At 44.5% G+C, this 14,809-nt stretch overlaps 1 protein-coding gene across 1 annotated transcript in view; it reads right to left on the bottom strand.

Moving 5' to 3' along the window:
* Window positions 1–14,809, bottom strand: part of LDLRAD3 (low density lipoprotein receptor class A domain containing 3) — a 253,490-nt gene that overhangs the window by 127,754 nt on the left and 110,927 nt on the right. The window contains exon 3 of the mRNA XM_024118505.3: window positions 5,695–5,820. Coding sequence (XP_023974273.2) covers window positions 5,695–5,820 — 126 coding nt within the window. The remainder of the gene's footprint in view (window positions 1–5,694; window positions 5,821–14,809) is intronic.

Raw genomic sequence — 14,809 nt, 5'->3', positions numbered from 1 at the left:
AATATTCCATTGTGTATATGTGCCACTTCTTCTTTATACATTCATCTGTCGATGGACACTTAGGTTGCTTCCATATCCTGCCTATTGTAAATAGTGCTGCAATGAACATTATGGTACATGACTTTTTGAACTATGGTTTTCTCACGGTATATGCCCAGTAGTGGAACTGCTGGATCGTATGGTATTTCTATTTTTAGTTTTTTAAGGAACCTCCATACTGTCCTGCATAGTGGCTGTATCAATTTACATTCCCACCAATAGTGCGAGAGGGTTCCCTTTTCTCCACACCCTCTCCAGCATTTGTTGTTTTTGTAGATTTTTTGATGATGGCCATTCTGACTGGAGTGAGGTGATACCTCATTGTGGTTTTGATTTGCATTTCTCTAATGATTAGTGATGTTGAGCATCTTGTCATGTGTTTGTTGCCAATCTGTATACCTTCTTTGGAGAAATGTCTATTTAGGTCTTCTGCCCATTTTTGGATTGGGTGGTTTGTTTTTTTCATATTGAGCTGCATGAGCTGCTTGTATATTTTGGAGATTAATCCTTTGTCAGTTGCTTCATTTGCAAAGATTTTCTCCCATTCTGACAGTTGTCTTTTCATCTTGTTTATGGTTTCCTTTGCTCTGCAAAAGCTTTTAAGTTTCGTTAGGTCTCATTTGTTTATTTTTGCTTTTAATTCTATTTCTCTAGGAGGTGGGTCAAAAAAGATCTTGCTGTGATTTATGTCATAGATGATCAGAAGTGTAATTCTGCCTATGCTTTCCTCTAAGAGTTTTATAGTGTCTGACCTTACATTTAGGTCTTTAATCTATTTTGAGTTTACTTTTTGTGTATGGTGTTAGGGAGTGTTCTAATTTCATTCTTTTACATATAGCTGTCCATTTTCCCAGCACCACTTATTGAAGAAGCTGTCTTTTCTCCAATGGATATTCTTGCCTCCTTTATCAAAGATAAGGTGACCATATGTGCGTGGGTTCCCTGTAGTTGTCTGCATACAGGTCTTTTGTCTCCTTATGTAGGATTATTTCTAGGTATTTTATTCTTTTTGTTGCAATGGTAATTGGGAGTCTTTCCTGAATTTCTCTTTCAGATTTTTCATCATTACTGTATAGGAATGCAAGAGATTTCTGTGCATTAATTTTGTATCCTGCTACTCTACCAAATTCATTGATTAGCTCTAGTAGTTTTCTGGTAGCATCTTTAGGATTCTCTATGTATAGTATCATGTCATCTTCAAACAGTGACAGTTTTACTTCTTCTTTTCCGATTTGGATTCCTTTTATTTCTTTTTTGTCTCTGATTGCTGTGGCTAAAACTTCCAAAACTATGTTGAATAACAGTGGTAAGAGTGGGCAACCTTGTCTTGTTCCTGATCTTAGTGGAAACGGTTTCAGTTTTTCACCATTGAGAACAATGTTGGCTGTGGGTTTGTCATATATGGCCTGTATTATTTTGAGGTAGGTTCTCTCTATGCCTACTTTCTGGAGGGTTTTTTATCATAAATAGATGTTGAATTTTGTCAAAAGTTTTTCCTGCTTAGAGATTACCATATGGTTCTCATCATTCAATTTCTTAATATGGTGTATCACATTGATTGATTTGCATATATTGAAGAATCCTTGCATTCCTGGGATAAACCCCACTTGATCATGGTGTATGGTCCTTTTCATGTGCTCTTGGATTCTGTTTGCTAGTATTTTGTGAGGATTTTTGCATCTATGTTCATCAGTGATATTGGCCCGCAGTTTTCTTTTTCTGTGACATCTTTGTCTGGTTTTGGTATCAGGGTGATGGTGGCCTCATAGAATGAGTTTGGGAGTGTTCGTCCCTCTGCTATATTTTGGAAGAGTTTGAGAAGGATAGGTGTTAGCTCTTCTCTAAATGTTTGGTAGAATTCACCTGTGAAGCCATCTGGTCCTGCCTCCCGGACCGGGGCACGAACCTGTGTCCCCTGCATCGGCAGGCGGATTCTCAACCACTGCGCCACCAGGGAAGCCCTATTTATTTCTGATCTGTTCTTTATTGTTCTTTCCTTCTGCTAACTTTGGGGGGTTTTTTTTTGTTCTTCTTTCTCTAATTGCTTTAGGTGTAAGATTAGGCTGTTTATTTGAGATGTTTCTTGTTTCTTGAGGTAGGATTGTATTGCTATAAACTAACCTATTAGAACTGCTTTTGCTGCATCCCATAGGTTTTGGGTCATCGTGTTTTCACTGTCATTTGTTTTAGGTATTTTTTGATTTCCTCTTTGATTTCTTCAGTGATCTCTTGGTTATTTAGTAGTGTATTGTTTAGCCTCCATGTGTTTGTATTTTTTACAGTTTTTCTCCTGTAATTGATATCTAGTCTTACAGCGTTGTGATCGGAAAAGATACTTGATATGATTTCAATTTTCATAAATTTGCCGAGGCTTGATTTGTGACCCAAGATATGATCTGTCCTGGAGAATGTTCCATGAGCACTTGAGAAGAAAGTGTGTTCTATTGTTTTTGGATGGAATGTCCTATAAATATCAATTAAGTCCATCTTGTTTAATGCATCATTTAAAGCTTGTGCTTCCTTATTTATTTTCATTTTGGATGATCTGTCCATTGGTGAAACTGGGGAGTTAAAGTCCCCTACTATGATTGTGTTACTGTCGATCTCCCCTTTCATGGTTGTTAGAATTTGCCTTATGTATTGAGGTGCTCCTATGTTGGGTGCATAAATATTTACATTTGTTATATCTTCTTCTTGGATTGATCCCCTGATCATTATGTAGTGTCCTTCTTTGTCTCTTGTAATCGTCTTTATTTTAAAGTCCATTTTGTCTGAGAATTGCTACTCCAGCTTTCTTCTGTTTTTCCATTTGCATGGAATATCTTTTTCCATCCCCTCACTTTCAGTCTGTATGTGTCCCTTGGTCTGAAGTTGGTCTCTTGTAGACAGCATATATACGGGTCTTGTTTTTGTATCCATTCAGCCAGTCTATGTTTTTTGGTTGGAGCATTTAATCCATTTACATATAAGGCAATTATTGATATTTATGTTCCTATTAACCATTTTCTTAATTGCTTTGGGTTTGTTATTGTAGGCCTTTTCCTTCTCTTGTTTCCTGCCTAAAGAAGTTCCTTTAGCATTTGTTGTAAAGCTGGTTTGGTGGTACTGAATTCTCTTAGATTTGCTTGTCTGTAAAGGTTTTAATTTCTCCATAGAATCTGAATGAGATCCTCGCTGGGTAATCTTCACTGTAGGTTTTTCCCTTTCATCACTTTCAATATGTCCTACCATTCCCTTCTGGCTTGCAGAGTTTCTACTGGAAGATCAGCTGTTAACCTTATGGGGATTCCCTTGTATGTTATTTGTTGCTTTTCCCTTGCTGCTTTTAATATTTTTTCTTTGTATTTAATTTTTGATAGTTTGAGTAATATGTGTCTTGGTGTGTTTATCCTGTATGGGACTCTGTACTTCCAGGACTTGATTGACTATTTCCTTTCCCATATTAGGGAAGTTTTCGACTACAATCTCTTCAAATATTTTCTTAGTCCTTTCTTTTTCTCTTCTTCTTCTGGGACCCCTATAATTCGAAATTTGCTTGTCTGTAAAGGTTTTAATTTCTCCATAGAATCTGAATGAGATCCTCGCTGGGTAATCTTCATTGTAGGTTTTTCCCTTTCATCACTTTCAATATGTCCTGCCATTCCCTTCTGGCTTGCAGAGTTTCTACTGAAAGATCAGCTGTTAACCTTATTTGTTTGGTCTGGTGTTTGTTTATGTTTCTACTTTGCTCCTTCATCTGCTGCGCATTTCTCTGTCTTCTCATTTTGCTTAACCTACTGTGTTTGGAGTCTTCTTTTCACAGGTTGCAGGTTTGTAGTTCCTGTTGTTTTTGGTGTCTGCCCCCAGCTGGTTCATTGGGTTGTGTAGGCTTCCACGTGGAGGGGACTGGTGCCTGTGTTCTGGTGGATGAGGCTGGATCTTGTCTTTTTGGTGTTTGGTGGGCTGGACCGCGTCTGGTGGTATGCTTTCAGGTGTCTGTGAACTTATGATTTTAGGCAGCCTCTCTGCTAATGGCTGGGGTTGTGTTCCTGTCTTGCTAATTGTTTGGCATGGGGTGTCCAGCACTGGAGCTTGCTGGTTGTTGAGTGGAGCTGGGTCTAGCGTTGAGACGGAGATCTCTGGGAGAGCTCTCACCGATTGACATTACGTTTGGTGGTCCAGTGTCCTGAACTCAGCTCTCCCACCTCAGAGGCTCAGGCCTGACACTCGGCTGGAGCACCAAGACCCTGTCAGCCACACGGCTTACGTGTAAATGGGTTAAATTCTCCAGTCCAAAGGCACAGAGTGGCAGGCCTTCTGCACTCCACTCAGTCCTCCAGCCAGGTGTTGTCCTCTGTGCCTGGTTGATATGGAGAGCCTGTTTTGGATTCAGGTCCAGCTGCATTCCTTAGCATCTAGAAGAAGCAGCTGACGCCCCCATCCTCCCTTATCCCCGCTGCAACTCATCATGATCCTGGAGCTCCTGAGGCTCCGCCCCTCATGCTACTCGCAGTGCTCGAGCATATTCTTTTTTAAACATTGATGTATAGTTGATTTACAATGTTGTGTTAGTTTCATATGTACAGCAAAGTGATTCACAGTTAAACACACACATATATTTTCTTTTTCATATTCTTTTCCATTATGGTTTATTACAAGATATTGAATATAGTTCCCTGTGCTATCCACTAGGACCTTGTTGTTTATTTTTTTTATATATAGTAGTTTGTATCTGTTTATCCCACACTCCTAATTTACTCCTCCCTCCACCCCTTCTTCCCTTTGGTAACCATAAACTGGTTTTCTATGTCTGTGAGTCCATTTCTGTTTTGTAAATAAGTTCACTTGTGTCATATTTTAGATTCCACAAATAAGTGATATCATATGATATTTGTCTTTCTCTGTCTGACTTACTTCAGTTAGTGTGATAATCTCCAGGTCCATCCATGTTGCTGCAAATGGCATTACTGCATTCTTTTTAATGGCTGAGTAATATTCCATTGTTTATATGTACCACATCTTCTTAATTCATTCATCTGTCAATGGACATTTAGGTTGCTTCCATGTCCTGGCTATTGTAAACAGTGCTGCTATAAACACTGGGGTGCATGTATCTTTTCGAATTAGAGCTTTCTCCGGATATATGCCCAGGAGTGGGATTGTTGGATCATATGGCAACTTCCAAGAGCATATTCTTATAGTATGTATATAATTAACATATAAACATCTTTGTTTAAAGAATTCAAAATGAGAAGGAAAGCAAGCACCTAAACATGGGGTGTTGAGTGGCAGGGTCAATCAGATGAGCGTCTGAATGAGCCTAGAACTGGCTCTGCAACTGATAAGCTAATGTGACTCTGGATGAGTCCACTGACCTCTCGTACTTCAAGTCCTTATGTGTTGATGGGGATAACACACTTACATTTGCAGAGCCATCATCAGAACTGAAAACAAAGTATGCCCCAGGCCCAGTGTACTTAGCAGAGGCCCTGATAAATGGTAGCTGAGCATCTACACAATCACACAAGAAATAAGCGGTAACAAATAGATTCCAGGTAACGAGAGAAAAGGCCCAAGCCTGTGGGTGTAAGAAGCACACAGATGAGAGCAGCCAGGATGGAAGGTCCACCGGTGGGAATGAACAGGGGAGCACGGTACGCAGGCCCCGGCACTTACTGCAGTTCTCCTCGTCGCTGCCATCAGGACAATCCTCAAACCCGTTACACCGGAAGCGGCCAATGATGCAGTGGATGCCGCTGGCACAGGGGAAGAAGGTCGGGCCGCATTTCGATTTAGCCTTGGCTGCAGGAGGACAAACGAGACAAACAACGAGACGTCAGGAGGATAAGTTTTCTGACCACCACATACGCATCCCGCTAACTCAGAGTGTGCAACTGGGGCCTTTTACATCTACCTCGAAGTCCCCAAAGTTTCTTACCACCAGCACCCACCTCCAATACCCAGCCTGACTAGAAGCCCACGTGTGTCATCCTCCAGGAAAGGAGTGGCTCATCCACTGCCACCAAGGTCCCAAATAGGCCAAACCCAGCCTCCACACCAGCAGGGCTCAAGAGGCCTGAGGCTGCCATCCTTAGAAAGGCTTGCTTGCAAAGTTGGCCCTCGCTTGGCTGGCATCTGGGAAACTGGATGTCGGGAAGGTCTGCATCATTCTCTCCTGAGGACGGCTCACTGTGCCTAAACTATTCATGCGAACAGTGCATTTATGCTGAACACCTGCCTTTCTTCTGCGAGTTTGGGATTTGGGTACATGTTGGGCAGAGGGTGCCTGCATGACCAGCTCTCAGTAAAAACCCTGAGCACTGAGCCTCTAACGAGCTTCCCTGGGAGAAAGCATTTCACACGTTATGTCACATTTGTTGCTGGGGGAATGAAGTGCCTCCTGTGTGACTGCACTGGGCAAGGACTCTGGAAGCCTGGACTTGTTTTCCTCTGACTTCACTCCTTCACCTTTTCCCTTTGTTGGTTTCGCTTTGTATCCTTTCACTGTAATCAATCGTAACTGTGGGTATGACTGTATGCCGAGTTCTACGATTCCTTCTAGTAAATCACTGAAACTGAAGGTGGTCTTGGGAACCCCTGACAAGGACGGGTGTGGTTCTTATCCTCATTTCACAGAAATGCTCTGAAGAGGTAAAGTGACTTGCCCAGGGTTACACGGCTAGAAAATATGGTGCTGGGGTGAGGCCCCCCAGTACTCAGAGTCTAGAAACCACATTCTCATGTAACTCAACTGTACTGCCTCTCTGCCAGAGGCCGTCACTTCTCACAACAGAAGCCAGACTCCTGCTCAAAGAAACCCTTCTTCCACTCCTGCTACACAAACAGTTTTAACAGAAGCTGCTGTAACTCAAGCTTGACTGCGTGTCCTGCTAATAACCAAATAGCCCTGTGGGGTAATGTACTTTCCTGTTAATGGTGCTGGCTGCTCTGGCTTGTGATTATAAGGTGTGATGGGATCTATTGCTGTATCCCAGGTAGCAGGCTCCACCTAGCATCCCTTTTGTCTCCTGTCTTAAGAGGCAGGACCCATGGTCCTCAAGAAAGAAGGGCTATTTCTTTGGAACGAACAGGCAGTAAATTACCTTCATATTCTCGCCATCAGTATAACATGCCAACTTTGGCAACAGCTGATACACTATCAACAGGGATTTTAAGCCTGGGACGTGGCTAGATTTAAAAAACCCACATGGCTTTGTTTTCCTGCTCAAAGAAACCCTTCTTCCACTCCTGCTACACAAACAGTTTTAACAGAAGCTGCTGTAACTCAAGCTTGACTGCGTGTCCTGCTAATAACCAAATAGCCCTGTGGGGTAATGTACTTTCCTGTTAATGGTGCTGGCTGCTCTGGCTTGTGATTATAAGGTGTGATGGGATCTATTGCTGTATCCCAGGTAGCAGGCTCCACCTAGCATCCCTTTTGTCTCCTGTCTTAAGAGGCAGGACCCATGGTCCTCAAGAAAGAAGGGCTATTTCTTTGGAACGAACAGGCAGTAAATTACCTTCATATTCTCGCCATCAGTATAACATGCCAACTTTGGCAACAGCTGATACACTATCAACAGGGATTTTAAGCCTGGGACGTGGCTAGATTTAAAAAACCCACATGGCTTTGTTTTAACCTGAAAATACTCTAATGGTGCTGGTGTGCTCTTCACAAAGCACAAACTTGGGAGAGAGTGTCCTGTGTTCAAATTGTGGCTCTAATCTTTATGACCTTGGGCAAGTTTCTAAATACAACTGAGCCTCAGTCTCCTCACTGGTAAACTGGAGGTAATATCTATCTCATATGGCCCAGGGAAGGATTCAGTGTGATAATCTACATAAAATGCTTGGCACAGAGCATGGCATACAGTAGATGCTCAATTAATGGTAAAACTTATGCTATTTACCATCATCATCATCACATCACTAGGCTTATAGAACTTTAAAATTGATCCTTGGGCTGCTAAATTTCTTTTTCTGATTACCCAAGTTTAAAAAGCTCATTATGGAAGATCTCTACGAACTGATAGCAAGTGTTCTCCAGGATATACTGTTAAGCGAAAAAAGCAAAGTGCAAGAGAGTATCTACAGTACTTTACCCCTCCATATAGCAAAAGAAGGGGATCTAAGAAAACATACATGTACTGGCTCATCTATGAAAAAAAAATATAGGAAGAATAAACCAGAAACCAAAGAGACTGGTTACCTACAGTGGGTGGGTGAGAAAAGGTTGGAAAGAGTAGGGAAATGGGAATGGAACAAGGTAGCACGGATGAGAAGGGTGCACACTTCTCTGAGTCTATTTGTATAGCTCTGACTCTTAGAACCATGATAATATTTCACATGCCCAAAATGTAAACAATTAAAATCAAACACATGTGCGTGTGCATGTGTGTGTGCATGTGTGTGTTGGGGGCAGGGCTCAGAATGAAATACAAACAGCAACAAATGAACATAACTATATTACAGATGAATAACAGCACCACACTGAAGGAGGTGGGGAAGAAAAGAGGTAGCCTACGTAACTCTGGTAAACATTATTTTGCCTGGATTCTATAAGGCTAAAGAAAAAAAGAACTGTTCACAAGTACTCTAGTTATATTTGTTTCTCACAGGGTATGAATCAGCAATTCCAAAACTGCCTTTTGTGTAGCACTAGGGTTGAACAAATAGGTAAGTATATTACAGATAACAAGAGCAAGGTTTCTCACTATCTGAGGAAGAAATTACAAATAAAGAGAGTGAGAAGACTAAAATGAACCCCGAGGCTTTGGATTGGAATTGAAGGCATCAATATGAACTCAAGGTTTGTAAAGACAGATAGATCGATAGATGGATGGATGGATAGATAGATCGATAGACAGACAGAAATATAGATCTGTGTGTGTGCATGGGTTAGTGTACGTACATATATTTCCTAGCTCGTCTGCTAAGAAAGACTAGAAACAGTACACCCCAATAGCCATAAGCATAGCCAGCACCTAGATCTTGGTTTCTAAATTCTATGATCCAATAAGGAGAACCAGGGCTCCCTGGAGAAGTGGTTCATTCCTGGGGGAAAATACAAGATGAACCTGGAGTGTCTTGTGTTGCCAGAAAGTGAAGAAGTGCTTCAAATACGATGGAGGCACGTCCAAAGGACACAGGAGTCAACCTGCAGGAGCTCCCAATGGCCAAAGCTAGAACAATTTGAGCAACAAAACAAGCAACAATAGTATTGGATTGTAACCCAGAGATCTGTTGATCCCATAATTGTTGAATAAATACATAAATGAGGGAGAAGAAGTCCAATTAATAAACACAGAAGAGATACGGGAAATAGAAAGTCCCCAGAAAGACGCCATGGCAATAACTGTCACAGGTAAGATCCAGTGATGGATGCTCAAATTAGAGGATCAGGCAACCTTGCTCCCATCACCCTTTCAGGGATCAGGGCGGAAAAGCTACCTATAGGCTTTGACATCTAACCCGAGAGCGTTTCCCTGTAAACGCAACACGTCACTCCTCCATTCAAAACGTCTCTGCCCTCCCAACACTTTAGAAAAGCCCACAGCCGCCATCACAGCATCGTGCCACTCCGGGGGACCCCCTCTAATTTCACGCCTCCCTACTCTCCGTGCTCTGGCTAACACTGGCCTCCCAGCTCCTCCTCAAGCCCATCAGGCACAGTCCTGCCTCAGGACCTTGGCAGCCTGTGGTTGCCTCTGCTTGGACTGTCTTTCTCCCAAAGGTCGGCATGGCTCACTCCTCTACTTTATTGAGGTCTCCTTAAGCAGTGCACTGTCTACAGTAGAAACCCCCCTCCCTACCCTCAGGCACTCTAGCCCTTACTCTGTTTCTTTCTTTTCCTTCATAGGACAGATGTCATTGGCTTTGTGCTGAGCTTTGATGCACACACACTCACTTGAATACTTTCATTCACCATTCCTGAAGGAGCTGCAACTGTACAGTGCCCACCACGGTACCTAATCAATCCTGCCGAATATACAAATGCGCCCATAAAAGGAGAGGGTGGAGCTGGGTAATCACAGCTAGCTCTTACTGAATGCTTAGTATGGGCTGAGCATTGTGCTCTATTTTACAGATGGCATCTCATTTCCTCCTCACAAAAACCCATTTTACAGAAAAGATAACAGGTCCAGAAGTGAAGGCGCCTGACACAGCTGATAAACAGAGTCAAGGCTCAAACTTCACTTCCTGACTCACCTACTCTACTGCCTCCTTAGACACTTCTAAGGCCCAGCCCAGCTCCAAGGACTGGACTTTATGAGACAAAGAAAGAGAAAAGAGAATAAGAGTAATTATAAATGCATTAGCTACCATTCAACTGACCAGCTCTCTGGCCTTGGCCCTGCACCGTCTTCAGGAATCACTAAGGAGTCTCCCGGCCTTGTCGGTGACACTCAGCTGCCGTCTCTGCCAGGGAGCCTGTCCTGTTATGATTTACATCTGCACCAGCAGACACCTGCTCAGGCAACGGTGAAGCAGATCACTGACGGCCTGCTGAGCGCCTGGCAGAGGCTCAGAGAGAAGCCCACCGCTGGCAGCAGCTCCCTGCCTGCACGAGCCCCCGTGGACCCCGGGGGGTTCCCGGACAAAGTCTGGATTGTCCCCAGCCCGCCCCGATTTCCACGAAGGGGAGATTTCAGCATGAAACTCAGCAGCCCCTGGCAGAAGTAGAAGACCAACTCTGAGCCTACAACTGCCCTGACAAAGGCAGGCAGGGCGACTCCATCCCACAGAGCACTTGAATCCACCGCTCTTCAAGGACCTGCTCCGTGAACTTTTCAAAGCAGCAGCTTTCACCGGCGGCAAGACAGGGCTCAGGGCTCTCCTGGGGGTTGGTTTATTTCCTGACCTGAGCCCTCCCCTTCCTTTTAGAGCCTGAATGCCACAGTTCTGGATTTCACGGATCAGTAAAATAAAACCTTTTTTAAAACTAGATGGGCGTGGAGGTAGGACTAACACAATTGTCGACTTTTTTTTTTTTTTCAACCAGCAAGGACATAAATCTGCAATAACCTCTACTCACTATCGCCCTAAACAAAAATGCGGGAAGGCCAAAGCCCTCAGAGCAGCATCTGGGGATCATGTCAGAATGAGAGGGGAACCAAGAGATGTTCCCGTGTCACCAGGTTGTGATGCCCTCATAACAAAGACCCCATCTTCCTATGCATAACATCTGGGGCCCAGCAGGCAGTCCACACAGCTTCACTCAATAACTGAGTCTTATGACTCACCGATGAAAAAACTGAGGCCCGAGGAGGTAATTTGGGACTTGCCCAAAGTCACTTAGTTAATTTAGGATCAGACTGGTCTCTAATCCAGTCCTCATGCCCCTGTGTCCACCCTCTTTCAACTACACCTAGGCTTTAGGTGGGGTGCTATGGGGTCACATCCTGCCAAACCCCTCATCAGGGACCAGATTCAAGAGAGACCCCAAGGAAAGGGCTCAGAGCCCCCGTCTGCATGGCCAGAACTTCCCGAGCCTCGGACAGAAATGCTCTTCACCAGGCAGCATGCCTGTACCTCCCAATCTGCCCAGGCAGGGCGCAGGGTTGCCCACTGGGCCGGGAGGATGCCAGATACCGCAGCGCAGGTCTGCCTTCGACAGCTGCTGGTCCAGACTCTCCCATAGTGATGACACAAAAGAGCTGGACCGAGTCTGAACGCCAGAGCCTCCCTGCTCAGCCAGAACAGCCAGGAACTCAGCTCATCAGACCTGCAGCATCTCTCAGGCTGCAGCAACAGCTCCAGCCACAGCCGCAGGGATTCAGGGTCTCTCTTGCAGACCTCTGGGATGGCCCAAAGGAGCCACAGTCACGACCTCCACCTCCTGTTCACCTCTGATTCCCGCTCCAGGATCCTGCCAGTGTGTGCCCGAGACAGCCCACAGAACCAGAATCAGGAGCCTCTGGCTACTCTGCCAAATTAGCATCCTTGCTTTGTAAACTCAAGACATAGCTCACCGTGAAAAATTCAAACAATGAGACACGGACGCAGGCAATGCAAAAATTACCCCACGTGGCCGCCACCCAGGGAAATCCACTGGGGCCATTTTGGTCAACACACTCCAGAAGCATGGTCCCTCAAACTATAGCATGCAAACAGACAGCCCTAGGACCACGTTAAAACGCAGTAGGTCTAGAACGGAGCCTGGGATTCTGCATTCCTAACACACTCCCAGGCAATGACGATGCTGCTGGTTCCAAGCACTTCACTTCCAAGTGGCAGAGGACCATTATCTTGTTTGTTGCTCTACCTCCAATGCCCTGAAGAGTGCCTGGTACATAGGTTACTCAATAATTACTAACTGAATGAATAAATAGAAATCTGGGCATACAGCTTTGCTTAAATGCACCTGAATAAAATACTATGCTATTCTGAAACTGGCTTTTGTCACTTAACAATATATTGTGACATCTTTTCATGTCGATAACTACAGGTCCATACCATCACTTTTAATAGCTAAGGGTAATTTTACTGCATCTTATGTACCCATAAGTCCCATTACTGATGGACATTTGGGGTGTTTTCAATAAACGATGCACGTGCAGATGCATACATTATTTTCCCCACTGGTACAAAATCTCTTTAAGATGTAACAGCTAGGTCAAAGGATATGCATATTTCCTATTTTGGCATCCTTTTGATCATCAACTGCCTCCTCCCTGAGGAACTGGTACTGTCTTCTGGCCACAGATGACTATGGGCAAAGCCTGCAGCCCAGGACGGTCCGAGGGGGGCTGATTCTCCCCTGCTGGCGACGATACTCCTAGAAGCAGGCTGAGAACACCCCCCGGCTCCTCTGCGTGTGTGTTCCGTTGGCCCTTCACAGCTGCTGGCGCTCTATTATGCTCCATCTGTCTCGTCTCTCTTCATTTTTACATGTGTATTTCATTACTTCACAGAGTAGGGGACATTCCTATCCAGTCAAGGAAACCATGACTCTTTTTTCTATCTTTCTAAGTTGGCACTGGGCGCAGAGCATCAGCCTTGGCTGGAGCTGGTTTCCCTGGGGTACAATAATCACGGGCTAATGCAAAGTGTCCCTCCTTCTGGGAGCCGCTCCTTGAGCTGACTTTCCCAGACTGCACTCTCCCCTCTGCCTAAGGGACCTGACAAAGGACGGTTTCTTGCTCCATGGACCGTCCCGCTTACCAATATTTCTCCAGAATTTCCCATTCTCGCAAAGCACGGTTTCATGAAGGGCAGGCCAGTGATCCACCTACAGCAGAATCCCCAGGGATGCTCGTAAAATGCAGATTCCTGGGCCTCTCCTCTAGGGGAATCTGCGTCTTTATTAAGCCCACGGTGAATTCCAATGAACATTAAAGTGTGAATACCCTTCTTGGGCAGATTCCACCTATGTCTATGCCTATGTCTATGAGCAACGGACCTTATCATTCCTTTGTTCCTGATGTCACTGCACAGACCAGCTGCCACTCCAAGAATTCTGGCTACAGGGCCAGTGTGGGACCTGCTCTGACCATCACACCCTAGAGTCAAGTCTAACCCATCCCAGATGCTGTGCTTACCATGAGAAGAATACCCACAACAAAACCACAGGCCTCTCTACGCTCTTTCCCCATTTCAACAGTTTCTCTGTTCTTCCCCCGATCATGTGCAAGATACAAAATAACTCAGCTTTACATAAAAAGCTGTGGGCTCATATTCAAACGGTTGCTGTCCCAGCAATCAGACCCTTTTAAAACTTTAAAACTCTTAACCAGGTCTGTCCACTTTTTAAGGATTTACACTTTACCTGGGCACAGTACAAAATAGGGTTCAAGGGACCAACATTTTTTTTTACTGCCCTTTCTTGGCAAAGAAGAAAATATTTCTGAGCACCCCACTATCTGTCAGGCCCTGAGTCAGTTGTGTGGTGATTCAAAAGCGCTCCCTAACTGATAGGGAGGATGCAGACTGGTAAACGAGCCTCTGCGTGCAGTGCCATGAGTGCTCTGATGGGGGAGCTAGAGTACACCTAATCTCAAATTGGGGAGGAGGCTGATGTCAGCAAAGCCTTCTCAAAGGAAAGTCAGCCTCAGAGGAGACGCCATACACATAGCTCAGGTGCAAATCAATGGATGCTTAGGCAGTCTGAGGCCTTGCTCATTTAGTTATTCATTCCACTAATATTAATTCACAAACTCTGTCATACCTCAAAGAACGAGGATACATACAAGACAACTATGCCATGGATGAACCTTCGGTGCTGGTGGGATTGCGGAGAGAAGGCTGTTCCAAGCAGAGGGAACAGCATGTGCAAAGGCCTGGAGGCAGGAACAATGTGGTAATGGAAGAAATGCAAGGGGGTCAGTATGAACTTGCTTCTCGTATCAGTAAACGTACCCAGTATCGTTTCTTTAATTAAAAAAATTTAAAACCCTATTTCTCATAAGAAATGTGCTACGAGCTAGGTAGTATTCCACTCATATTAAAGTTGTGGGAATTAAAGTATAAATTAGAAAAAACATCAAATTATAAAATTCACATAATTTGAATCATCGTGCACATCCCCGACCCCCAAAGTGAATATCACATGCGGCCATCACTGGCTAAAAACTTTACAGAACATAATGGATCTGAAATTGCTACTGTAGTCAGTCCCCTGGTTCATTTTGTAAAAAGTCAAACTGTGGGGGGCTTCCCTGGTGGCGCAGTGGTTGAGAGTCCACCTGCCGATGCAGGGGACACGGGTTCGTGCCCCGGTCCGGCAAGATCCCACATGCCGCGGAGCGGCTGGGCCCGTGAGCCATGGCCGCTGAGCCTGCGCGTCCGGAGC

This window comes from Physeter macrocephalus, chromosome 16 (genome assembly GCF_002837175.3).
Source record: "Physeter macrocephalus isolate SW-GA chromosome 16, ASM283717v5, whole genome shotgun sequence".
In the NCBI taxonomy this organism is placed as follows: Eukaryota; Metazoa; Chordata; class Mammalia; order Artiodactyla; family Physeteridae; genus Physeter; species Physeter macrocephalus.
Note: the sequence above shows the minus strand (reverse complement) of the source record. Positions and strands in the feature narration are given on the sequence as shown.